A 26,754-nucleotide genomic window follows, 5' to 3' on the forward strand; every position below is an offset into this window, starting at 1 on the left:
AAATCGAACCGGTTTATCGGAATATTCATTTATCTAGCGGAAGCAAAAGGATCTCTTTGTAACTTTTAAAACTTTGGAATAATGAAATTATTAAAAATCTCTTCTTTAGGACATTAAAAACCTTTTGTGATTTTCGAAAACTTTCTTAGGAGGATTTTTCGTGTAACACCCCGCATTTTCGGTAAAATAATTTTTACCACCTTTATGTGCATATTTGTGAAATTAGAATAATTCTTGCATGGTTAGTATTTACGTGAATTAGGTAATTATGTGAAATATATGAATTACGTGATTATGTGAATTATGTGATTATGTGAATTATGTGCTTAGGTAATATTTCGAGATATTATGTCGAAATAAATTATTTTCATGAATTAGGATTTTATTTTTGCATATGAATTTAAATGAGCATTTCATCATATTTATGCACGCACAAAATTTTAGAAAATAAATTTTCTCATGCATTTTAGGATTTTTCATTAATGTAGAAAATTAGAAAATCCTCCCCACATTTTTTAAAAATTTTCGGACATCACACACACACACACACACATGATTTTAAATTTGCATATTAATTAGTAGAAAACATGCATTAGTGTGGTTGTACTTTGAGCATTAAAAGAAATACTCAAGCCTAGCCCCTACTCTATAGACTAGGCATGCTTTTCACTCCTTAAGTAAGACCAAAGGTCTTTCTTCTTCACCCTTCCTCCTCCATTTCGGCAGCCTCACCCCCACCACCATAGCCACCATCTTCTCAAGCTTCAACCACCCAAGAACCACCACCACCTCAACCTTCGAAAATTGCAAAATCACCCCCACAAAAAGATGTATTTCCCTTTCTTCTCCATTGGCTTTGAACTCTACAAAAACTCTATAAATACAGCCAATTCCCAAGATCAAAATGAACTCTCCACCTCTAATCTCACTATCTATAAGTTCAAGGTCTCCTTCTATTTCAAGAAAAGGAGAACTTTCGGCCAAGGTTAGGAGTAAGCTTCTCCTCCCTCTTCTTCCTTCTTCTTTTCCGAAAGAGCAAAGCTCTTCTTCCTCCAATTTCTTTTGTTCTTCTTCTTAATTTCTTAATGCCTAATCTAACTCTTAATCTCTTCTTTTATTAGAGAGAAAAGAGCTAACAAATCCTTCCCCTAAAGAGTATAGGTGAGAATTCTTGAATTCTTGCTCAAACATGCAACACCACCAGTATTTTTGTTTTTATGTGTTTTTATTGTTTCTCCTTGCATATTATGTGATTTTATGTTTTATATGATGGTTGCATGTTAGTATTTTGAAAAGATAACTTTGTTCTTCAAGTTCTATGATTTTTCGAAAATTTGGGGAAAAATGTTTAAATTGCTTATTTGTCTTAATTAGTGTCTTGCATGTGTTAATCTAGTGTTTGATTGTTGATTTGTGAAAAGAAAATGAATTTTTGGCCTAGCCATGAAACTTTCGGATTTTTCGGGGGAAAATGTTTAAATTGGTTATGTGGCTTAATTAGTGTCTTGCATGTGTTAATCTAGTGTTTGATTATTGATTTGTGAAAAGAAAATGAATTTTGACTTAACTAAGGAACTTTAGATTTTTTTTGATAAAATGCTTAAAATTGCTTCTGTGGTTTATTTTGTATCTTGCATGTGTTGATCTTGTGTTGATTGTTGTTTTAAGGCTTTGCATGTTAAGATTTGGTGATTGATTGTTGATCTAAGGTCTTGCATGTTAAGATCTAGTGATTGATGGTTGATCTAAAGTCTTGCATGTTAAGATCTAGTGTTTTCTATGTAAAATGATGAAGGTACTAAGAATTTGTGCTAATTTTATTTAGATTACTCTTGCATGTGAAGATCTAGTGTATTTACTTGAATAAATGCAAAGATGGAAGTCTTGAATTTTATTCTTGTAAAAATGCTAGAGCTAGTGAATTTTATATGTTAGATTGTCTTTGCATGTTAAGATTTCGGTTACTTTTATGTTTTTATGGCTAAATGATTTTTGTGAAACTTTATGTGTATTTTCTATGTGCTCTTGCTTGCTTATGTGAATCATTGGGTGTGAGGATGAGAAAAGGGTAAGTAGAAGGGTGCATGTGTGGGTGCATTAGTGTCATGAAATTTTAAAAGATAAAACTATGTTGGAAAGTCTTTCGAGGTTACGGTAAATTTCCCGGGTACGGCGAGTCGGTACCGTAGGGCCTAGGGGTGGTTTGATCCCACGTAGATAGACATGATTCGATATATATGTGAGGTTATTTACCAATAACTTCGATTGACTCTTCCGAGGGATTCCCGACAATTTTTCATGTCATGCATGTTGCATTATGGTGTTGAGGATATAGGTGGGAAAATCTCACTCTATGGTCTTGGGATCGTAGGGTTATAAAGGTGGGAGATTCTCATTCTATAATCTTCAATACGTGTCATGGCATAGGGTTATAAAGGTGGGATATTCTCACTCTATGGTCTTGGGATCATAGGGTTATAAAAGTGGGAAGTATCTCACTCTATGCGTGTGGCAATTATGTGATGAAGAACGCCGACGAAAAAGGGAAGTATATGATTGTTTTACTTTATGTTGCATGTTCATGTATAAGATATATGTATGTATATATATAGATATATGTATACTCTATGTGCTATGTGTACTCGATAATACTTCAAGATTCTCATTGAGTCCTCAAAGGCTCATATAGGTGTTGTATGTTTGTAGGTATACCCGATTTGGAGCCCGAGGAGTGAAGTCAGGAATCGAGCTCGAGAATCGGAAGGAGATCGGGGGGGGGGGGGGTTGTGGATTGTGTTGGCTCTTAATTTGGTTATGTGGTTCTATTTGTATAATATGCTTGTAAAAACATTTGATACGGTTTTAGGTATTTTCTACCGTTCGCTTCCTCCGATCGGTGGGAATTATTAATAGACGATATGTGTAATAGTAATTAGGATTACCCCATTTTGGATAATTAATCGGTAATCGGAATTTCAGATTTGTGAGGGGTTTCCATGAAAAGTTGATTTTGAACTTCTAGTGTGGTTGCATGTGTATATTTCGAAACTTTTGGGTCAAAACTGCAATTTCTGAAAAATCTCCCATTTTCAAAGTTTGGGTCTGTTTTACAGCAAGTATTAATTAGGAAAAAGTTTTATTTAACAAGTTTTTAAATCAATTAGAGTTATGTTAGAGTTTTTGATTTTTGAATTGAAAAAGGGATTTTCCTAGTTTTTATTTCAATAAATTCGAAACTTTGTAAAATTGTAAATTTATTTCAGAATCTGGAATTTGAGTCATTTAGGAGTTCTAGGATTTAATTTGGGGATTTTTGAAATTAGTTTGCTATTATTTCGAAATTTGGTTAATTGCATGTCTTTTACATATGTTTTGTGCCTTAAGTGTTCATGTTCTTGATTTAATGGTTATGAATGATGAGTTTTGGTATTTTTATACTTGGGTTTGTTGCTGGATGTGTTTAATGGTTGTGAGAAATTGATTGGAATGGATTATTACCTAGATGTGGTAATAAGTCCATTAAATGAAAGGTAAAAAGGGGTAATTGTTCTTAAGCTTGCTTTGATGAATAATTAGTGATGTTTAACGTGTTGATTGTGCATGTGTGTGTGCTGAAATTGTGTGAATGTGTGGGTGCTGATTGTGCATGGTGTGTGTGCCGTGTGTGGTTGTGTGTTTATGTGTGTGAAATTGGGATTTTTGCTCAAATCATAAATATGTGGTAATTTGTGGTATTTGTGTGATTTGTGACACTTCATTGACATTTGTGATGTTATGTGTGGGTCATAAGCATAATTTCGAAAAGTTGCATAAAAAAATGATTTTACTTGAAAGGTTAATGGAATATCGGGTAATAAACAACTCGGATATAGTGGGCCGGTATCCAACTAGGATGATGTGGTAGTGGTTTGATTCCACTTAGTGAAAACGGGCTCGTAACAGGTTTATTATTCGGTACAGAAATTAATCTTTCACGGATCCGATAACCGAAAAATGTGTTTTTCATGATTTTCACAAAAAGGGCATTTTAGTCATTTCGCATAATTACGTGATCTTATTAAATGATGTGTTTTCGTGAGATATGTGATTCGACCGATTGCCTTGTGTTGTGTGCGGATTGTGGGTAAGAACGGGTATACGATATTATATATTATATATAACGTATTTCCAAAGTTTGATAATACTCGGATTTCTTACTGAGCTTTATAGCTCATATAGATGTCTTTTAATTGCAGGTAATAGTAATCCTCAACCGGGATGGATCGAGTAGTGGATCGAGGTCTTGCCCGGGATTTTGGAAGACGTACGAGGACCTATGAACGATGCTAGACTTTTGGTTATTTTCTTTTGGTGGTGTAAACCTAAACCGTAATATTTCCCTTTCGTACTTTTGAACTCGTTTTTCATTATGAATCGTACTTATTACCCATCTTAATATATTAAGTTTCGTAAATTGCTATTTTCATGCCTTCGTTAGGAAACTTCGAATTATTCACCAAAATAACCTTTTCGAACTCTGATTTATTCTCGAACCGAAAAGAATGTTTAGTGAGAATGTAGCACTCGAATAAGAAACCTCCTTTCAAAAGCTTATTTCCAAACCAAGATTGATATTCGGCTAAATCAATTCAATAAAGTTTTCGAAAATGCAAAGCCTTCAATACCCAAAAGAACAAAGTTTTGATAATCGCATTTTCACCCCATTCCAACGTTTCAAAAATTTACAAAGAGATCCTTTGCTTCCGCTAGTTTAATAAATATTCCGATAAACCGGTTCGATTTATCGCCCGTCTAGAAGGGGGGTGCTACAAGATAAATCTGGTTGGGAGTACCCAACATTCCCGCGGAAGTCGCCTACTGATGAAGAAAAGGGTAGATCGTCTGCAGGTTCTAAGGTTCGAAAAAGTACTTCTACCGGAACCCCACCATCGAAAGTAACCGATCCCGGTTCTGGTCGTGGACGAGGGCGGGGTCGAGGGAGTGGTAGATCAAGTGATGAATCCACTGCCAATCAGAATCGTATGCCGATGCCTCGAAAGGAACCGGGCGATGAGCTCAATTTCAGATCTTACATCCCAGGTTTTGTGGCAGGATCTATTGTGTCGTATGTTAATGTTATAGCAGATGGAAATTGTGGGTACAAATGTGTTGCAGAAGCAGTATTCCGAGATCAGCACAGATGGAGTCATGTGAGGAGAGATTTGATTGCCGATATGTACGAGCGATTTGGTACGTACGCATCCCAAAATGGTCAAGATGAAGTCATCCGATGGATTACAAGATGCGATTGGCAAGAAGGACCGTGTAGTCAGGACAAATGGATGTCATTTCCAAATATGGGAATGTCGATAGCGACTAAATACAATGCGGCTTTGGTCTTATACGCCGTTGGTGGAAGTATAACATACTTACCTCTAGTAGGTCCGGGTGAATTATCGCATATGATCCATATGGTGTTGTTAGGAAACCATTTTGTCCTTCTCCAGTTACCGGTTAATTGTCCTCTACCACCTATCACTCCATAGTGGCGACCTGTTAGAGCCGTAAATCTTGCCCACTTGTCGGAAATGTTCGCAGAACGCCTATACATGTGGCGTCGTTTATCTAGGTTGGGATAGACATTATATTTTAGTTGGTACGTATTTGAACCTAGTATTATATTTAAACCTTGTATTATTTTTTTTTTTGTTTGTATGTATTTGAACCTGGTATTATTTTATTTTAGTTGGTATGTATTTGAACCTTCTATTATTGTATTTTGGACTATTATATTTGAACTTTGTATTAATTTTTTTGTTGGTATGTATTTGAATCTTGTATTATTTTATTTTAGTTGGTATGTATTTAAGCCTTGTATTATTTTATTTTGGTATGTATTTGAACCTAGGATAGTCAAAAAAAATAACATAAATAATAGTCAAACAAAAATAACATAAATAATAGTCAAATAAGAGTAACTGAAAATAATAAAGCAAGTCCAAAACATAGACAAATGTCACAAAAAACAAATAAATGTCAAACAAATGGAACGATCGTCTACTGTCTAGCCCTAGACCTCCTCGAGGTGCCACTCGTCCCACCCGGTCGCCGACGCGGTGGTGGCATCTCCATAAAGTCGTCGTCGTCGGAATCTCCAGTCTGAGAGGGGGATAAACCTAGAAAACGCGCGTGTGGCTCCACACGAGGCTGTAACAGCACACGTAGATGCTCGGGTATCTCGTGCATGTGCGGATGGATGATACGCACTATGTCATAGAAGTCCGGCTGAATAGGAGGGTGGCGTACGACTGGCAGTGGGCCTTGTGGCGCTGGATCCCGATTCATGACGTACTGATGCGTACGAGGAACGTACCAGTCCATGTACCGAGAAGTAGTATCGGACGGCGGCCAGGCTAATGTCCTACCGTCCAATGTAATCGAGCTGCCAGCCAGGTCCATCCACTCCTCGCCAGGCGGATCGAACCGTACCTGGTATGTCTGGCCTCCAAGCGGACCATGTAGGCACGACTCTCTAGACTGAATGTAGCACTGCAGTATGGTCTGTCTAAAGCCAAACTGCGGAAGGACGCGATCCAGTAAATATGGCTCGATAATCTCCATAAACTGTATGCACCCATAATATAGTGTACGCGGAACGCGTTTATGTACGTGCGGACCGTAAGGCATCCAGTCAATCTGGAAAATTAGATAATAATTAATAATAAATAAATCCAACTATTAAAATACATACATGATCGGCCTGCATATCATCAATCATCATTCGGACCGAGAACAAGTCCGAAATACCCTTGTGTGGTTTCCATTTTAGGAAACGAGGCTGCATCTCCCTATAATCCGGATTAATAGGTGCTCGCAAAGGGCGAAAGTACTCATAAATCCAGCACTACAAATAAACGAGACTATATTAAATTACAATATATTATATTAAATTAATGTAGTATTAGCCTAGATTATATTATATAAGTACCTACGTTATACTAATTAATACTATATTATTAACATAATATATTGACTATAATATATTATATTAAATTACAATATATTATATTAAATTACAATATATTATATTAAATACAACTTGAATACCTGGAGCAGTAACGTGCAATCCTGTAACCCCTTCACGTGGGCCCTACTAGCCAAGCCCAACTGCCGGTATAAATGAGCCAAGACAGCTGCACCCCAAGCATACTCGCTAACGTGCTCAAGATCGGAAGAATATCTCATCCACGTTGGCTTGAACCTGTCTATACTCCGGTCGGGGAATAAAGCCATACCGATCAAAAACGTCAAATATCCTACCACTTTCTGCCGACAAGATCGGGACCGACTGCGCATACGCTGAACAAACTCCGACCATTTTATCCCACTATTGCCGAACTTGGCATGCGCCTCGACCATGTCCAAATCAAGAACCTCAGCTAGCAACAACTCACACACAGGCCTCTCCTCAACAGAATCACCGTGCACTGCTAGACCGTCAACACGCAACCCCAAAATAAATGCGACATCATGTAGGGTGACCCCCCCCCCCCCCCAATGCACATTTCAAACAACCCAAAGCCCATTCATATGTGTCTGCATCTTCATGTGACATGAAAGTAACAGCAATTGTAAAATTGTAACCAATAGGAGTGATTCCAATTATTTCCAAAAGTGGCATCTCATACCTACGTAAATACATAAATATCAAATGCAATCAATGTACAATAGCACAATACTAAATACTAATTAACAACATACCTATTGGTTTTGTAAGTGCAGTCCATCAATATAACGTGAGAGAATAACCGCAAAAGTTTAAGTGAAATAGGAGCAACGAACATCAAATCAGTAAGTGTATCATCAGCTTCATTACTTCGATACCAATATTCATATCCAGATTCTTAAAGGTTCGACATCACGTGTTGTATCACAGTCTTCCCCGCCATATTCTCTTTTTTCATCTTCTCAAGTTGGTTGTAGACATGTTTCACACTCGTTGATGTCTGTGGATTATCCTTTCTCAATCGATCCATGAATAATGCCGGCTTCACGTGGCTCCTTCTAAGTAACTTCATCACTACCTCGTATTCTTCTGGTGTCAAACGACTATCCGGTCCTTGTCCGGTAAGATACGGTAGCGTCGGGTGAGTGTGGGTGCCATTTTTTAAATTCATTCGCCATAATCCATCGTTTCGATTTTTGCTACAGTATATACGAAACGGACATCCACATTTCTTTGTTCCCACATTCCGTTGCTTCACACCTTCGGTTCGTTTTTCACGTCCCTTCCTAGACACATGACATCTAATTACTACATACACATTTTCCTGGCTTGAAGTTACTATCAATCGATGACCAAGAGTAGCAGCCAATTTTTTTGCCCACTCCACTAATTCATTCGCAGTTTCAAACTCAACACCCACATTGAAATATTGACTGTGATCCTCAGTAGTTGTTGGTGTGTCTTGAGGAACATCGAAACACATGTTGGGATCCTCGTACTCGTTGTACTCTTTGTCATATTCAGTTCAAAACTCATCGTCAAAATCACCTTCACTAGCCTATTAAGATAAAACAAATAATAATTAGTATATAATAACAATATAAAAATTAAAAAATAAATAAATAAATAATGTTTCACGTGCCATGGAGGACGATTGTTCATGGTTCCCGTCCTCTAGGGCACGGGAACCACAAAGGTCCGTCCTCCATGGCACGGGAACATGGTGTTCCCGTGCTCAACAGCACGTTTGAATTTTTTATTTTTTTTTATGTTCCCGTGTTTTGCAGTACGGGAACCCCAAAAATTTGGGGTTCCCGTGCTACACAACACGATAGGCCCGACGAAAAATTTCAACTTCGACTACAATCTTCGATTTACCTCGTAAAAGTCATCAGAATCGGCCATAAGGTTATTTGTTGTTGTCGGGCAGTCGATTTATCAAATAAACACGAAAATCTGAATTCTCGACTTTTTTTAGTTGAGAGCGTTTTGAGTTTTTCAGAAAGTTGAAAAAGTTGAAATGAAAAGTACCGCTGCAAATAAGCCAATTTCAGTAAAAGTCCCGCTACAATTAGCATTTCAGATATATTTATAGTATACATGTATGCTATCAAGTAAAGGTCTATGCTGTATAGGATAGTTTAGGGTAGTGTATTATCACATTTAATTAATCAAACATAGCATATAGTAGTGTAATTCACATAATTCACATAAATTTGTTAGAAAATAAGTCTACCAATTAAATATAGCACATAATTAAATTCACGTAAAATCTGCATGTAAGGATTTTTTCGAGTTTGGGAAGATTTAAGTTCAGGTTTTAGGATTTTGGAAAGGTGGGGTGTTACACTCTCGATTCTCCGTACCTCAGCCACCTCCGCGGCGGCGACAATGGCGGAGGGTTTGGGCTCGAATACTCTATCAGCATACATTATTGGTAGTTATTCAGAAACAAAACAAAGGTATCTAATATTAAAATAAGCAATAAATTTTTGAGTGTGTTTGGATGGAGGGATTTGGAGTCATCTGAAATCCACACCAATTGTTCTAAAAACAACTAAAAATGAGGGGTATGGATTTGAAATTCATTCTCAAATCCTTCAAACCAAACAAGTCCAAGGGTATTATGGATTTAAATCCTTCCTCAAAATCCCTCCATCAAAATGTACCCTTAGCTTATCTCTCCAAATACGTTTTTCAGGCGGGGAAATGAAGCCGGTGGAGTGTGTGTCTATTTTTACCTCTTAGTGTGTCCTCGTATTTATAGGTGTTCCGGACTAGGGGTAGGGGGAGCGTCTATAATGTACAACTGGTTTAAGAGGAAGGTACTGGTTTTTTTGTTTAATTCGACATTTGGCTACGGGTTGAGAATTCAGAACAAATAAATAATAAACTACACATTTATGGATTTGGGGGCAGCGCCACCAAATATATTTTTTTGGGTTGAATAAGCAACAATAAATATGTAAATTTTAAATAATATGACCTGATATATTAATATTTAAACTATTTAAGTCTAGAAATAATGTATTATTAGTGGGGTGTTTCATTTTCTGTGCGGCAAATATACTGCAATTTATAAAAATAAATTAAACCTAATAAAAAAAGACTGAAAAAATTTCTGCAGAGGCGGCTGCCTCCAAGGCAATGCTTGGTACCTCCCCTGTTGTTACCCTCCCCTACCCATCCCCACATCCATTGGAGATGGTCAAAGGTGGAGGGGGTGGGTAAGGTTGACCATATCAATCCTATGCCTTTCATGCATGCATTTGATGCAAATGACCTCACGTTTTCTTTTTTTTCCTTTTCCCTTTCTTTTTCCCTTTCTCGCTATCACTAGCAACATTTTCTTTAATTTTCCGACCATTTTAGCCGGAATTCGAAACATGTGCATTAAAATAAATTAAAAGCCCTCATTCTTCTGTTCTTTTTTCCTTTTCTCGCAATTATTCTCTTCTACCTCCTCCATTTTTTTCGTCATCCACATCCCCAAGAAAAACTCCGATGAGGAGGAAGGCGATGCACATGTTTATGGATTTCCATCAATAGAGAGAAGATCTTGAAATAAATGGACATGGGTGTGTGGGGATGATAGGATAGTCAGGTGATGGTGCCCAAACTTTGCATCCTCAAGATCTCCTTTTAAACCGCACTCTGCAGGTCGTCGGGAAGCTCCAACTAAGCCGGATTGGAGATTGGTGATTACGAAGCAGTTAACGGAATATAAAGGTAGAGAGAGTTTAGGAGAAGATGAATATTATTGATTTAAAACTTGACCCTCCTTAGGGTAATTACAAGCACTATAATAGGCAGACTAACCTTTCTTGTATCCTTAACCTTGAGGAACAACTATTCTATTCAAACTTCTATTCCCAAATTCCCTAGGTCTCTCTAAGCGACTCGCCTTCCTACCCTCATCCCCTCTTAATCAGGGCGAGCTGATCTTTAGTAGTCCCCGATGATTTCTCTTCCTTGCCTCCTCTTGACTGCTTTTTAGCAAGCTCATCCAATCTGGCTTGAGGCCCTATTTCCATCAAACCGGAGATCCTTCAAGCCCAATAAGTCCTTTACTATTTAGCTCAACTTTCTGGGGCGGCCCAGCCTTTGCGAAAATGGGTCCCATCATCAGGAAATAAATATGTGATTAAATTCTTGAAATTGAGAAATTTAAATTTTCATCCGAAGACCGTTTTTCTTTCATACAGTAAATATGCATCAAACCATACTGGAACTTTAGTACGAACAAAACAATGTACCGTCTACCCTATCGAACTATTCAGTTCAGTACAGTTTTTTACCGAATAATTCAGTTTTTTCAGTTCGGTACCGGTAAAATCCGAAAATATATTTTCTTATTTTAAAAAGGGTGAAAACATAAACATTTAAGCTAGTTAATTCTTGAATATGACATGCAAGTTTCAATAATCGGTCCTAAAAAAAAAAAAAAAAAAAAGAAAAAAAAAAAAAAAGTGATTATCAATAAAGGCTAATTTGTAAATAATCGAAAAAATATCAATCTATAAGCATTTTATAATTTGTTAACCTTAGAGGATTTCAAATAAAAGATTTTGTTTTTTAAATAATTATGTATTCGGTACGGGACGGTATAACGGACATCAAAACCGTATACCGTACCGAATACCGGAATTCAAAAGATAAATTACCGAATACCGAACCAAATTTTTGGTTCGGTACGGTTCAGTCAGTTTATTGACCGAGTGAACACCCTGACGTTTTTTCCTGACATAGGGACGATTACAGCTATTCGTGAGTCCAAAAAATACCAATTGAACAGAACACCTAAATTTTGAAACTACTCCACACAAGATCTTTAATACCAAAAATATCACCCGACCTGTACATGGGTAGAATTTGGCAACATGAACGTCAGATATATTAGAAAATATTGACGTCGAAAATTTTCAGAAAATTAAAATAAATCAAAATAAATCCTAAAACTTACTCTAAATTTTCATCTTCCCGCAAGTAAGTATACCAATTAATGGGGAGATAAAGTGAGAAATAAAGAGCATATACGAATATTGTGATTTGTGATTTAGGATCATCAAAGTATAGAATAAAGTGACCCATTTGGTTGACAAGATAAGATTAGTTAAGATAAGATTAAATAGTCTATGGAAACTCAATTATTTTATTGGAGCTCGGGACGTCCAACGAAAAAAACACGCTAGAAGGCAAGATAAGCCACGATAAGACAAAATAAGCTATGATTACATAATTTTGGCGGGTCGTCCCGACAATTTATTGGGATACCAAACATCAAATTAAGTCCAACTATTTAGTTAATCTAACTTATCTTGGCAACCAAACTGGGCCTTAGATGATATGGTAGTACAAGAAACATAATATAATTATGCATAGAATACAAGTTCATATTTGGTTATTTATGATAAGGAACAGCAATGAGTGGTGTTTCTTTCCTCATGACAATCCCAAATTTCTCCGACAAGTCAATCGTTTGTCCCTCCGGCAACCCCCACTCGTACGTATGAACGAGTGTAGCCAACAAATACATTACCATCTTCTCAGCCAACGGAATACCAGGGCACACCCTTCTCCCCGACCCGAACGGAAGATACTCAACGTTGTTTCCAATGAAATCAAATTTTTCGGAGTTATGATTCAAAAATCTCTCGGGTCGAAATTGTAAAGGATTCTCCCAAACATGCGGGTCCATATGGATTGACCACATGTTCAAGAAGACCCTTGAGCCCTTTGGGATTGTGTGCTCTCCGATAGTGCAAGATTCACTCGGATACCTTGGAACGAGGAGTGGCAATGGAGGATGTAGGCGGAATGTTTCCTTTACAACCGCTTCGAGATAATGTAGTTTCGATGCGTGGGATTCTTCAACGACGTTGTTTGCTCCTACAACATTTGTTACTTCTTGCTGCACTTTTTGCATTATACTCGGGTTGTGCAAAAGCTCGGTCATCACCCACTCGACCATCGTTGCCGTAGTATCGCTCCCGCCGGCAACAATATCCTATTATTATCAAAGAGCATATTTTATTTCATTTCAATGAAAGAGAATCACAAAGAGAGTTATATTTGTCTTGACTTTGGATCACAATGGTTAGCGGTTTTTATTCTTCAAATTTGAACACAAAAACTAATTCTCCTATATATTCAAGAAACAACAGAACTAGGGGCACACGCATAAGCGCATTGAGTATATATATATATGTGTCTGAGCTTGGATTAATAAGCATTAGAGGTTAGCACGAATTAATCAAACTCGAGTAGTTTGATTTTAAAAAAATTTCCCGACTCAAAAAGATCGAGTTTCAAACATTATCAATAACAAAAGTATATACGTGTTGAAGTTTGCTTCGTTATGTTAACAAATCGAGTCCAAACAAGCTTTTACTGAACGGTGTCAAATCTAGCATCAAGTAACATATTAAATCAACAAGAAAATGAAATGAAGGATAAAGTGGAGAAAATTACCATCAAAATTGCTTTGATTTGAGTTAAACCGAAAGTTGAGGTTTCGCCGAGTTGCTTATCCTTGAGCTCCAAAAGAATTCCCACAAAGTCCTTACACCCTTCCATAGCACCACCAGCCGCCATGATCTTCAATTTTGCATCAATAATACAATCCAAAATCCGTTCCACCTCCACTACCACAGCTCTCGTTTCTTTTGCGATTCCCTGAAAATCAAACTTGGCGAGAACCGGAAAAAAATCGGAAACATTAGGCTTTCCAAACAAATCAACCAATTTCGAAATATGAAGCCGAAACTCAACTCCGAGCCTGCTACGCTCCGTGGGGTCCATCTCACCGCCCCAGAGCAAGCTCGTCAGTACGTGGAGCTCCGTCAGGAAAATGAGTTCGCCAATTTGAACCGGACTCCCGATTTTCGTATCGAGATTCCCGATAAGCTTCCGCACTTCATCCGTGCGGAAAACGTTCGACGCCAGGAGGTTGGTGTTGCTCATCATCTCACGAACGAACAGCTTCCGCATGTCGCGCCAGTAGCGACCGTTTGCCGTCCACACGATGTTGTACCCGCCCGTGGCGATTAGGGCCGAAACCGGCGGGTCCCGGTTCGCGAATACCGAGTCGTGATCGCGAACTATCTGCTTTATCAACGAAGGCGAACTCACAACGACGTAGAGTTTGCTGCCGAGCCAGAGGCGGTAAATGGGGCCGTACTTGTGAGACAATTGTGTGAACTGGTGGTGCAAGTTGTGTTTGAGAAACGGGAGGTATCCGAGAATCGGAAGGCCGTATGGCCCGGGCGGAAGTGGTGGCTCGGTTCCGGTTTTTAAGTTGCCAAGTACTACTATCCATGAGTAACTAAATAGGGACGCTAGAAGAAAAAAGGTGAGAGCAGCAAGTCCAAACTCATATTCCATTATGTCTTTTTTTCTTTGTTGCGCCAAATTAGTATTTTTAGTGAAAGGAATATTATTATAACAAAATATGAGAGATATGTTTTTCCACTGTCGGCAGCCGCAGGAATTATTATACCAAAATGGGAAAGATTTCTTTTTCCCTGTATTGGATATGAAAGACTAAATATGTGGCTTGGAAAGCAAACGTGAGAAGATAGAAGACGTCCAGAGCAGCAAGTCAAAGGGTTCATTATTATGCTACATTTAGGGTTTAAACCAGATTCATTATTACACTAACCACTAGATCATTTATGTCTTTTTTTTTTTTATTATAATTAATAGAAGGGTTAATGAGATATAAGCCCTTCAGGTAAAAAAAATATTAGGACTAACTACCCCAATCATATTTTGTGTTAGAAAAAGACCCCCAATCTTACCAGAAAACAGATACATTTATAGAAGTTAACTATCTTCTAAACCACTGCAATTACTTTGAAAACATTCCAAAATTTTCACTAAACTGAATTAAAGTAAAAAAGACTTAAAGTTTTCTCTCTCTTCCCAATACACATTAATTTGTTTATGTTTAATAAATAATAAGAACCCACTTCTTGTTCATTGGTAAATGTAATCCATCTTTACTCTGGAAGGAGGTGTGGTTGAGTTTTCATATAACTGGGGTCGCCATAAAATTCTTATCAAGAAATTTGAAAATATCTCATAAATTCTTATGAGAGAAACAGTCTGTATATCTTTGGATTCGATAATATCTTTGATGGGGCCACCGGAGGCCGCCAGATATAGTGGTGGTGCAAGAAATGACGACGTAAGAGTAAATTTGATCAAACCTTCGATCTGTGAAAATTTATGTCCATTTTTACTTTAATTCAATTTACTGATAAGAAGAGTTATAATTAGCAAAATCGGTTCTTTGAGAAAACCCATCACTATTTTTTTTAATGGATGGAGGCCCAAAATATTTTAGTACATTTGAGAAAAACTCACATCCATTTTCATCCATTATGTTTTCCAGCGTTACCCCCGCCCGCAACATCATCACTGGGTCACGCGCTCAGCAAATTTTTTTTTTTGTTCCGGTTTTTTTTTCCGTTTTTTCTGTATCAGTTTCTTTAATGGACTATGAAGCATAGTCGATTAACCTTAATCGACTATGCTTCATAGTCGATTAAGGAAATTATTTATTTTTTTAATTTTTTTTTGTTTTTTAAATTTTTTTCTATATCATGTATATTAATCGACTATGATGTGAAGCATAGTCGATTAAGAATCTGCTACTAAAAATAACAAATCAAAACTGCGAAAAAAATATAAAATCAACTATATATTACAAAAACAAAAAATATACAAATATTATAAATGATTTATACAATTGGAATAAATAAACAGAAAGTTCAAAAAAAAAATAAAAAAATTGGAGTCGATCAACCTTAATCAACTGCCAGAGCATAGTCGATTAGCTTAATCGACTATGAACATGTACATAGTCGATTAAGGTTTCAGCATGCGCAAAATTCTCTACCGGCGCCGTCCTCCGCTCGATCCACCAAAAAACCTTTAATCTGCCTCCCATCGTCACCACACCGCCGCCACAACACACCATCATCACCTTACTTTGACATTATGACGTTTTTTTTGTTACAAATAAATAAATAAAATCACAACTCGCACCACCAACCAAAGTAGAACCACCACCCATCAAAATTAGATTCCGGCGACAAATCGACAATCTTATCTCTATTCAACTCCGATGTAGCATTCGTGGCATTTGAATTCAAAATTGCTATCAGAATCATTTATAATGTTTGATGGGTGCTTCATCTTCTTTCTTTCTCCATCTCCTAGCGACGGCGGCGGCGACGACAGTGGCGGAAAAGTCACGGAGAAAATAGAGGAAAAAAAACAAAGAAGAAGAGAAAAGAGAGAAGAAGAGAGACGTTGGAGCGTGAAAACGGCGGATGAAAAAATAAAAATAAGATTAGGGTTTTAAAAGAGTATAATAGACAATTAAGGGTAATTTTGGAATTATGAAAATATCACATGAGTTGAATATTAGTTAAAGGGGTTTTCTCTAATTATTTTTTGGATGAGGTGTTTTGTTAACTCATTTTCCTAGATGAGGGGGTTCTTGCTAATTATCCCTTAGAAAAAGGCTTCTAAGAGGGGTACTTAATTAAAAAAATAATTTCCAACTCTTTTGTCTTTTAAATATTTCCATCTCATTCAATCTTATTTGCAAATAAAAAAAGTCCTTTTACGTATACCAAAATTACCCTCAATTGATTGAAACTCAATTCAACTCCAATTTCATAATTTACAACTTAATTTAGCCAATTTCACCAATTAACCAATTTATCTATATCTATCTACTTATTATAAAAGGATGAAGGATGAATATAGGTATTTGTTACTTCCATGTTTTCTTCTCACGGGGCAACAAAGTCATATTGGTTAATTTTATCAGTTTTAATTGGGATGATTATAAATAAGCCCATCAATGGGTACTTATTCATAAAGAGATCTAGACAAAATTTTTTTTACCAATAAGTCGACACATGGTTCAGATTTTGTAAAGGACTAAAATAACACCTCATACTTTAATATGTTCCAATTTCTTCCTTAACTTAATTTAACCTCAATTTGACCCCAAATTTCACAAATTATTCAATTTTTACTCAAAACGTTTTTTTTTTAAATTTCAGAATTTTTTTTTTCCGCCAGATTCCGGCGTTAACTTTTCAAAACTTTTTTTTCTTCCGGATTTTTTCGCCGGTTTCCGGCGTTGACTTTTTCGATTTTTTTTTTCTTTCTTTCTGTAACTTTTTTTTTCGTTTAAGCAACAATATTGTTGTGACAGTAATATTAATTATATTACTGTTAAACACAGTAAAATTAACTAAATTACAGTTTAACACAGTAATATTCCTATATTAATCTCTAACACAGTAATATTAACACAACAAAATTCAATATTATTGTGTAATAGAGTAATATTACTATGTTGACCGTTCAACAAATTTAAACATAATAAAAAGCCAAAAGAATTAATATTACTATGAGTGACAATAATATTACTATAACAACAGTAATATTACCGTCAACCACAGTAATATTACAATAATAGACAGTAATATTATTACGTTACTCCGTGAATAACTCAAACAAACAAAAAATCCAAACAAAATAATAATATTGATGTGGTTGACAACAATATTACTGTAACAACAGTAATATTACCGTCAACCACAGTAATATTATTGTGTTTACAGTAATATTACAATAATAGACAGTAATATTATTGTGTTTACAGTTATTTTACTGTCGACGACAGTAATATAATTACGTTGACTTGTCAACAAATAAAAAAATAATAATATTACATTAATTTACTGTCAACGATAGAACAATTACATAAATGTATTGCCAACGCCTCAACGGCAGTACAATTACGTTAATTAACTGTCATTGACAGTATAATTACGTTAATTTACTGTCTGTGTCAGCACAATTACGGTCAATGTTTAGCGGCGGACGTAAAAAAAAAAAAAAAAAAAAAAAACACTAAAAAAAATCAACGCCAGAGACCGCCGGTCAACGCCGAAAACCGGCGAAAAAAAGAAAAGAAAAATGAAAAAAAAAATAAAAATAATAAAAAAGTCAATGCCGGAGACCGACGAAAAATACGAAAGAAAGAAAAAAATGAAAATTAAAGTATGAAATTGGAGCATATTAAAGTATCCTCCAAAAAAAGTCAATATTGAATTTTTGTGGTCAAAATTGGATTTTTGTGGACAAAATTGATTAAATTGGAGTTACATTGGGTATAAAATGTTGAGGGTAATATTGGGATATGCTTGAATGTTTCCTTTATTTATAAATAATATTAAAGAGATGAGCTTATTGGTGAAAGAGATATAGCCCCTAAACCTAGAATAATAAAGATGCTTGGTTGGGGACTTATGCACAAAAATCCCCATTTTAATTAAGTGAACACACTACGCCAAAACACATTTCAGGCGACGTTTTTTTGCGACGTAAAAACCCCGTTTGCGACGGAATCTGTAATTTGCGACGTTTATTTTGCGACGAAATTTGCCGGGAAAAAGTCAAAAAAGTGCCGTCGCAAATATGTGCGACGCTTTTCCTTTAAGTCGCAACTGTTTGCGACGATTTAGTGTAACCGTCGCAATGTTGTAATTTTTTCGTCTGCTAATTTATTGCGACGAATTTATCTATACGTTGCACATTTCGTCCACCAACCGCGACACATATATATTGTCGCAAAGTTTTTGCGACTATATTTTCCGAAACGATTTCGTCGCAATTGTTTTTAACTTTGCGTCATTTTTTTAATAAAGTCGCACAGTTTTGTTACGACATTGCGACGAATATATAACTATTGCGACTAATATCCAAAAAACGTCGCAAATATATAAATATTTTTATTTAATATTTTACTGATTTTTATTTTAATTGTTATTTGACCTGTAATAATAAACAATTCCAATATAATTAAATACACAAAAATATTAAACAACTCGCTTAAATTAAATAATCCAAAACATTCTTCCAAAACATAAAATCTTCGAAAAATTCCAAAACACAAAATCATCAAACACAAATTCATCCAAAAATTCTATCAAAACACAAGATAATCCAAATAACAACTTAAATCATCCAAACATGAAATAAAAGTACCCAAAACCAATGTTGTAGAGGAAACTAGTTGTCGTCGCCGGGTGGATTCTGGGGATTGAACTCGACACGTTTAGCCCTAAAATATTCGACCATGGCTTTCATAGTACTCTGCATTTGATTCATCTCGTCCTTTAAAGTCTGATTGTCTTCTTTAAAAGCCGCTATTTCTTCATCTCTAGCAACACATGCAAGATAAGTTGGACCTCGCCCCTTTCTTTGAACTTGAGCAACCAAGTCCTAGTCTTTTAGTTTTTCCTAGTACTCGTTCGCAAGCAATCATGTTAGCGGTGCTTTCATCACTCCCATCATTCATACATTCTTGATAGACTCTGTCCAAATCCGCCTGAGTAATATAAAAAAGTGTATTCACACTAATTACTTGATACGATGTATAAAATAAAATAATAATTCAAATAAAAATATACCAACTAATTTGCTCAACCCAAACATTTTCAAGTAAACAAAAACACAATAATTCATATATAAAGATCGACCAACTACATTAAACAACCAATATATATAAATACACCAACTACATTGGTCAACCCAAAGATGTTCAAGTAAACAAAGACACAATAATTCATACATAAAGATCGACCAACTACATTAAACAACCAACATATATAAATATACCAACTACATTGCTCAACCCAAAGATGTTCAAGTAAACAAAAACACAAGATTTCATATATAAAGATCGACCAACTACATTAAACAACCAACATATGCTCAACTAGGAAATAAAATAACAATTCAACAAAAATAAGCATCAACTTCATTAGAGAACCTAATAGACACAATTACTCAATTCACGTAAAGATCCACCAACTACATTACACAATTCATCGATACCTAAGTACGAAATAAATCCATAATCCATCAACTACAATACAACCCAAACATGTTCAAAATAGCAAATAAAGCATCGATACAACTAAAATATTAACTTACCGCAATGGCACGTAGTTCAGGCTTTCCTCTTTGATCTACTTGTCGCTCACCATCACCCCCACCAATCTCACTATCACTACCATCAACAGGCAAAGACATCATCGTAAAAGAACGCTGCATGCACATATTTGGTGGTAAGTTGTAAGTCATTAGAATAACCGGCCACGTGCTATACTTACTACTCAATGATCCAAATAGATTGAATCCATTTGTAGCCAAGCCGAGCCTTACATTTCGGGGGTCTGAAGCAAATGAATCATGCTTCTTATCAAATTCTTTCACCCATCAGAATTGGCAGGGTGCCTTAAACAACCATCGTTACACCGAGACTCAGCATGTCATCTCATGTGAATTGATGTTTTCTCACATATGAACAAATGTCTAAGTCTAGGAATTAACGGGAAGTGTCGGAGGACTTTCTTAGGTACTCTTTTGTGATGAGAGGTTGAACAACTGGTTCATTTTCTGTGGGACTCTTCCATCTTGAAGCATTACACACTTTGCATTTGTCCAAGTCTTTGTCATTCTTCCACAACAACATACAATCATTCTCACATGCATCAATTTTGACATAACCGGATCGCAACTTCCCGATAAGCTTCTTAACTTCATAGAAGGAATCGGGAATATTTAGGGAAGGAATCTTTTTCATAAGTTGGAGGGTTTCTGAAAATGTCTTATCACTCATTTTACCCCGAGATTTGATTTTGTAAAAATCCATCATGAAGGAAAGTTTAGAATTATCTGTGCAACCTTCATATAAGGGGATACACCACTCTTCAATGAGTTTGCGGAGATCATCACTTTCTGAGCTCTAGGATTGAGACATGCTTGCAATAATTCATCCATTGTGGGATTAATATCGGCACTCATGTCATCGTCTTCATTCACATGTACAACACCAAACCCCCCTACTTCACTAGCTTCTTCTTCGGGTACTTCGCAGAGATCTGGATGGTACTCTTCATCAGACTCCAAATGCATTACCCATTGTCCTTCGCCATAGGATTTATCCCAACCCCTCCAAAGTAAATGCTCATGAACGAATTTACGATCCCCGACTTTTCGACATTTGCAGTCTCTACATGGACACCTTATTTTGTCATCAATGGCCGCCTTATCGAAAGCAAAGTTGAGAAATTCTAAACAACCATTTTGAAATGCGTCTAATCGATGATCATCTAGCAAAACCCAACTCCTATCCTTCGGCATTATTATTTAGAAAATATTCGCAACTGAGGAACATAGAAGGTAACGAGAGAGTTAAATTTATATATTCGCCTCTCTCGGAATTATTTAATTTCGGAGTATATATATAGTAGGGAAAAAATATTTTTAAAATAATATTGTGATCTCTTTCAAGTGTAAGTTTTGTATCTTATGGGACCCATTTTTTTAACTATTTAATTGACACCATATTAACTATTAATTACTGAAATTAATTTAAATTTTAATATATTTTACACAATTAAAAATATAGGAAACAGATTAAACTGAATATTTGAAATTATGTGTGTTAAATGCCCATATCTTACTTATACTTAGCCTGATGAAAGTTAATAAAATATTGTTAGCATATAAAGAGTATTTGAAACTGTTATGGGTTTAGAGAGAGATTGAAAATTGTGATCACTGTTATGGATTTACCATTATATTAATCATTCCCATTAAAATCACTGCTTAGTATCATCATCATCAACAATTAATAAACAAAATTCTAAATTAACTCAGGATTTAGAAAGAAAGAGATCTTAGATCAGATGTGATGTTTAGGGGAATAATGAGTACATAATTTAACAAAGCAAATATATATAAAATAATTTAACAAAGATTTTATATACATAAAATAATTTAACTTACCCTCTACAAATTCGTGCAGTGCCTTGTTCAAATCCTTGGGATTTATGAAGTTTGTGATCCCAATTGCTTTACCTATTAAAACAAAATTTCATAATTTATTGATTATTAATTACTCCAAGTGGATGAATATACTATAGTACAATAAATTAAATGGCGAGTTTATTTATTTATTAATTTAATTTGATACCTTTAATAATTTTATCAGGATTAATGTCAACTCCAATAATTATTGATGCTCCTCAGGTTCTTGCCCCTTCAACCACCTTCACATTAATTCAATGAAATTCCAGCTGTCAACCTTATTTCGATTTTTTTTTATTTTTTTTAAAGAAATAATTTTTCTTTTGTTTTCTAATAATAATAATTCATGAATCATTGATAATAAAAATATATAAAATATAATTATGCAGAATAAATAAAAAACTTACGGCAAGTCCCACGGCTCCGACGGCGGGAACGGGAGCGGCAGCGGCGGTGTGAAACAGGGAGGAGGAGCGGGAGAAGAAGGCTTCGGTGGTGGCTCGGCCTTAGTAACCGGTGATGTCGTCGGCACGATGGGGGTGGATTTCTGTGGAGAATATTGAAGCGGCGGCGGCGGCGGCGGTGTGGAAGACTCAGGAGGAGCTGAGATAGAGGGATTTTGGCGGTGGCTATCACAAGGCCTTATGCCGTCAGCCGCGACACCGACGGCGGACTGATTTGCTTCGGCGGAGGAGGGGTGTGGGAGCAGTTGTGATTTGGGAAGAGACGGACTTGGGCAAACGTGTTCTGAAATTAGGGTGGGGAAAGGGGTTTTAATTTGGTTTCGCGACGTTTATACTTAATAGTCGCAGGACCGAAAATTTCCTTGCGACGTTTTCCTATATTTTAGTCGCCACAACAAACTTATGGAAATAAAATAGCGACTTTACTTAATTAAACGTCGCAACAGAAAAATTGTGAAAAAAAAAACCAATTATATTGCGACGTTTCAATCCATTACATTATTTACGTCGCAAAACAAATTTAAAAATTTTTAATTGGAAAACCATTGCGACGCAATAGTATATAAACGTCGTCAATTTTCCAATCACCTTGCGTCGTTTCATAATTATCTCGCAAATATTATTAATTAAAAAAAATAAAAAATATTTTTTTCTCTTGCGACGACTATTTACAATAACGTCGCAAAATTGCGACGTATATAACCGATTAGTCACCTTTTCTTCAGGGAACTTTTCGTTTAAAAGTTTGCGATGATTCCTACGGCGTAATTTAGAAGCGTCGCAATATTTACTCATTTTTTAGAATTTGAATTTAAATTATGCATTATTGCGACGATATGTTAAGAAACGTCGCAATATGAGCGACGTTTACAATATCGTCGCAACGAAAACGTCGCCTTAAAATGGTACACAATTTAATTTCCAATATTGATTAGTATTTAATGATTAACAGTGAATCTTAACCAACAAACTACTTCGGTCATTTCAAAGATGGGCAATTGAAACAATTTCTCAAATAACTTAAGAGTCATAGAAAGACTCAAAATCCAAAACCCTTGATATTCGTCTTCATTCAATCCATTGGAAGACTTTAATATCCTTAAATAGTATTTAAGGAGTGTGCTAAACAACCTAAACCAAGCTTAGTTTTATGGGACATTATATAGTATTATTATTGTGTTTAATGCAATATAATTTATTTATAGGGCAAATGGCAAAAAGGCCCATCACATGGGACTTAAATGCATTTTAGTCCACAAAAAAAACAGTCTCTCAATTAAGCCCATCCCAATGTCTTTAGTCTAAAATACCCTCAATAATATAATTCTTAACAATTCCACCCATTATGCTCTAACTTCCTTAATATTACACATTGACCCCGGATTTAAACAAATATATCACATTAACCCCCAAAACTTTTTTTTTTCAGAAAATAATTTTTTTTTCTGAAATGTTTATTTCCGGCCAGATTCCGGCGTTGACTTTTTTTTTTTTTTTGAAATTTTTTTTTCCTGAATTTTTTTTCCGGCAGGTCAACCACCGTAGACCGCCGGTCTCCGGCGTTGACTTTTTTTTTTTTTTTGAATTGTTTTTTCTTAGAAAAAAAATATTTTAATTAATATTACTGTCTTGACTACTAAATTACTGTCTCAGACAGTAATATTACTGTTTGGGACAGTAATATTATGAATATTATTTTTCCGAACAGTAATATTATTAATATTATTGTATAAGACAGTTAAATTACTGTTGGATACAGTAATTTAACATCCAAGACAGTAATATTACCTACCTGAACTATACCCAAGGTATAAAATACCCCCCTGAACTTCAAAATGCATCAAAATAGCCCTTCCGTTTAAAATCTGTGTGCCTTTGGTGACATGGCACTTTGACTTTGCTTTTATAATTATTTTTACATATTTTGCATTGGATTTGACATTTTCACCCCTTAAATCTATTTTATCTATTTGTGTGTGCGTGTGTGTGTGTATATATATATATATATATATATATATATATATATATATATATATATATATATATATATATATATATATATATATATATATATATTCTTCTGTTTCTTTTATTTTGCCAGAAATTGAATACAGCAAACGTTCATAAACTTGATTGAAGAATAATAAATTGGATTGTAGTCTGTAGACTTTAATGTCTGGGTACTTCCATTTTTTCCATTCTCATGGCTTGGCTAATTCAAGGTGACAAACAGAGTAATCAAAACCCTGATTTTTTTCTCCCCAACTCACAAATGGAAGGGTTTCAGATTTGGGACTTTGTTGAAATCGCCTCATCTTTTTTGCGTTTCTTCTTGAATTTCTTGGAGGTTTTGGTTGCGAGAAAAGAAGTTGAAAGAGGAGATGGAAAGACCCATGACGGTGGTGGTGGTGGTGAAAGAAAGGTGGTGCCGCCGTGGATTCGAGGGTAATCTTTTTTGACCCGTTTGTGGAGACGATTGCGCAATAGATTAGTCCAACCCATTGATTCGAATCTGAAAACGGTTGGTGTTAAATAGGTTTTCAGGTGATTCAGAGATAGAGAAGGAAGTTATGATTTTTTTATGATGGGTATTGCTGGTCCGAAGAACAGAGGGGGGTGGGAGAAAAAAAGAAAAAAGGAAAGAGGAAAAGAAGAGAAGGGAGGAAGAAGATGCTAAGGGTAAATATGTAAAATCACCTTAAAACTAACGGTTTTACTCTAAAACTAACGGTGTCAATTTTTTTGCTCTATTTAACGTTGACCAATAAATGGGAGGGGCTGTTTTGATTCATTTTGAAGTTTAGGGGGGTATTTTACACGTTGGATATAGTTCAGGTAGGTAAAATGAACTTTACCCTAAATGTTTTTTAAGGAAAAAAAAAATCAATTAACAGTTAAATTACTGTCTCCGACAGTTAAATAACTGCTCGAGACATTAATTTAGCAACGAATACAGTAATATTAATTAGAAATATTTTTTTTAAGAATAAAAAAGTCAATTAACAGTTAAATTACTGTCTCCGACAGTTAAATAACTGCTGGAGACAGTAATTTAGCAACGAATACAGTAATATTAATTAAAAATATTTTTTTTAAGAATATAAAGTCAATTAACAGTTAAATTACTGTCTCCGACAGTTAAATAACTGCTGGAGACAGTAATTTAGCAACGAATACAGTAATATTAATTAAAATATTTTTTTTAAGAATAAAAAAGTCAATTAACAGTTAAATTACTGTCTCCGACAGTTAAATAACTGCTGGAGACAGTAATTTAGCAACGAATACAGTAATATTAATTAAAAATATTTTTTTTAAGAATATAAAGTCAATTAACAGTTAAATTACTGTCTCCGACAGTTAAATAACTGCTGGAGACAGTAATTTAGCAACGAGTACAGTAATATTAATTAAAATATTTTTGAAGAAAAAAAAAACAGTCAATTAACAGTTAAATTACTGTCTCCGACAGTTAAATAGCTGCCGGAGACAGTAATTTAGCAGCCAAGATAGTAAAATTAATTAAAATATTTTTTTAAGAAAAAAAAAAAAAGTCAACGCCGGAGACCCGGCGGTCAACGGCCGTTGACCGGCCGGAAAAAAATTTCAGGAAAACAAAAGAAAAAAAAAAAAAAAAAGTCAACGCCGGAATCTGGCCGGAAAAAAAATATTTCAGAAAAAAAATTATTTTCTGAAAAAAAAAAGTTTTGGGGGTTAATGTGATATATTTGTTAAAATCTGGGGTCAATGTGTAATATTAAAGAAGTTAGAGCAGAATGGGTGGAATTGATACGAATTAGGGTTAAAATTGGGGTCAAATTTGAAATTAGGGTTAAAATTGGTTAATTGATGAAATTGGGCTAAATTGGGGTGTAAATCATGAAATTGGAGTTGAATTGGGTTTCAATGAATTGGGGGTAATTTTGGTATATATAAAATGATTTTCCTTATTTGCAAATAAGTTTGAATGGGGTGAATTTATTTGAAAGACATAAAAGTTGGATGTCCTTCTTTTAATTAAGTGCCCTTGTCATGGGCTTTTTTGTGATTACCCCTTATTTAAAAGATGTAGTTATCCCAAAATTTACAAAATAAAGATATCCGGGATTTTAAAAAAAACAAAGATATAAACTTACTGAAATGTTAAATGTCATTTTAATTTTACTAATATCATGTTGACTTCTAACATGATTTTGACTAGGGGTGTGCGCGGGCCATAAACCCGCGGGTTCTATCAAAACCCGCCCTCGTCCCGTCAAACAACGGTTCTTGATTTTGAAGAACCAAACTTGTGGGTTTTTAACGGGTTTACGATAGACGGGTTCATGGCGGGTTTGTAGTAGGACCCAACCTTTACGGGTCGAAACCCGTTATCGTCTAAACTATTTTTTTTTA

At 35.4% G+C, this 26,754-nt stretch overlaps 3 protein-coding genes and 1 long non-coding RNA gene across 4 annotated transcripts; 1 reads left to right on the plus strand and 3 right to left on the minus strand.

The window, feature by feature from the left end:
- The first annotated feature begins 5,027 nt into the window (after positions 1 to 5,027).
- On the plus strand, positions 5,028 to 5,525 carry LOC148770661 (uncharacterized). The gene has a single exon (XM_088817979.1). The coding sequence runs from the start codon at positions 5,028 to 5,030 to the stop codon at positions 5,523 to 5,525; it is 498 nt and encodes a 165-aa protein (XP_088674105.1).
- Positions 5,526 to 7,883: 2,358 nt separating this feature from the next.
- On the minus strand, positions 7,884 to 8,468 carry LOC148770662 (uncharacterized). The gene has a single exon (XM_088817980.1). It carries the CDS (start codon positions 8,466 to 8,468, stop codon positions 7,884 to 7,886), a length of 585 nt encoding a protein of 194 aa, XP_088674106.1.
- A 3,706-nt stretch (positions 8,469 to 12,174) lies between these two features.
- Positions 12,175 to 14,463, minus strand: LOC105966970 (labd-13Z-ene-9,15,16-triol synthase, chloroplastic). The gene is made up of 2 exons (XM_012991537.2): positions 13,457 to 14,463; positions 12,175 to 12,992 (listed from the first exon to the last, which is right to left on the minus strand). Exons 1-2 carry the CDS (start codon positions 14,366 to 14,368, stop codon positions 12,387 to 12,389), a joined length of 1,518 nt encoding a protein of 505 aa, XP_012846991.2. The 5' UTR covers positions 14,369 to 14,463; the 3' UTR covers positions 12,175 to 12,386.
- Positions 14,464 to 18,881: 4,418 nt separating this feature from the next.
- On the minus strand, positions 18,882 to 22,816 carry LOC148770663 (uncharacterized). Its single transcript, XR_016031088.1, has 3 exons — positions 22,303 to 22,816; positions 21,875 to 22,137; positions 18,882 to 19,406 (listed from the first exon to the last, which is right to left on the minus strand). It is a non-coding gene; the product is annotated as an uncharacterized LOC148770663 (long non-coding RNA).
- Positions 22,817 to 26,754: the final 3,938 nt, after the last annotated feature.

Source organism: Erythranthe guttata, chromosome 5, assembly GCF_056151865.1.
Source record: "Erythranthe guttata isolate IM_541 chromosome 5, IM_541, whole genome shotgun sequence".
NCBI classification, from domain to species: Eukaryota; Viridiplantae; Streptophyta; class Magnoliopsida; order Lamiales; family Phrymaceae; genus Erythranthe; species Erythranthe guttata.

Coding starts and splice junctions, on each gene's coding strand:
- LOC148770661 (XM_088817979.1), top strand. CDS start 5,028: ATGCCTCGAAAGGAACCGGGCGATGAGCTCAATTTCAGATCTTACATC.
- LOC105966970 (XM_012991537.2), bottom strand. CDS start 14,368: ATGGAATATGAGTTTGGACTTGCTGCTCTCACCTTTTTTCTTCTAGCG. Junction 12,993..13,456: donor AAATCAAAGCAATTTTGATG/GTAATTTTCTCC, acceptor TGATAATAATAG/GATATTGTTGCCGGCGGGAG.
- LOC148770662 (XM_088817980.1), bottom strand. CDS start 8,468: ATGTGTTTCGATGTTCCTCAAGACACACCAACAACTACTGAGGATCAC.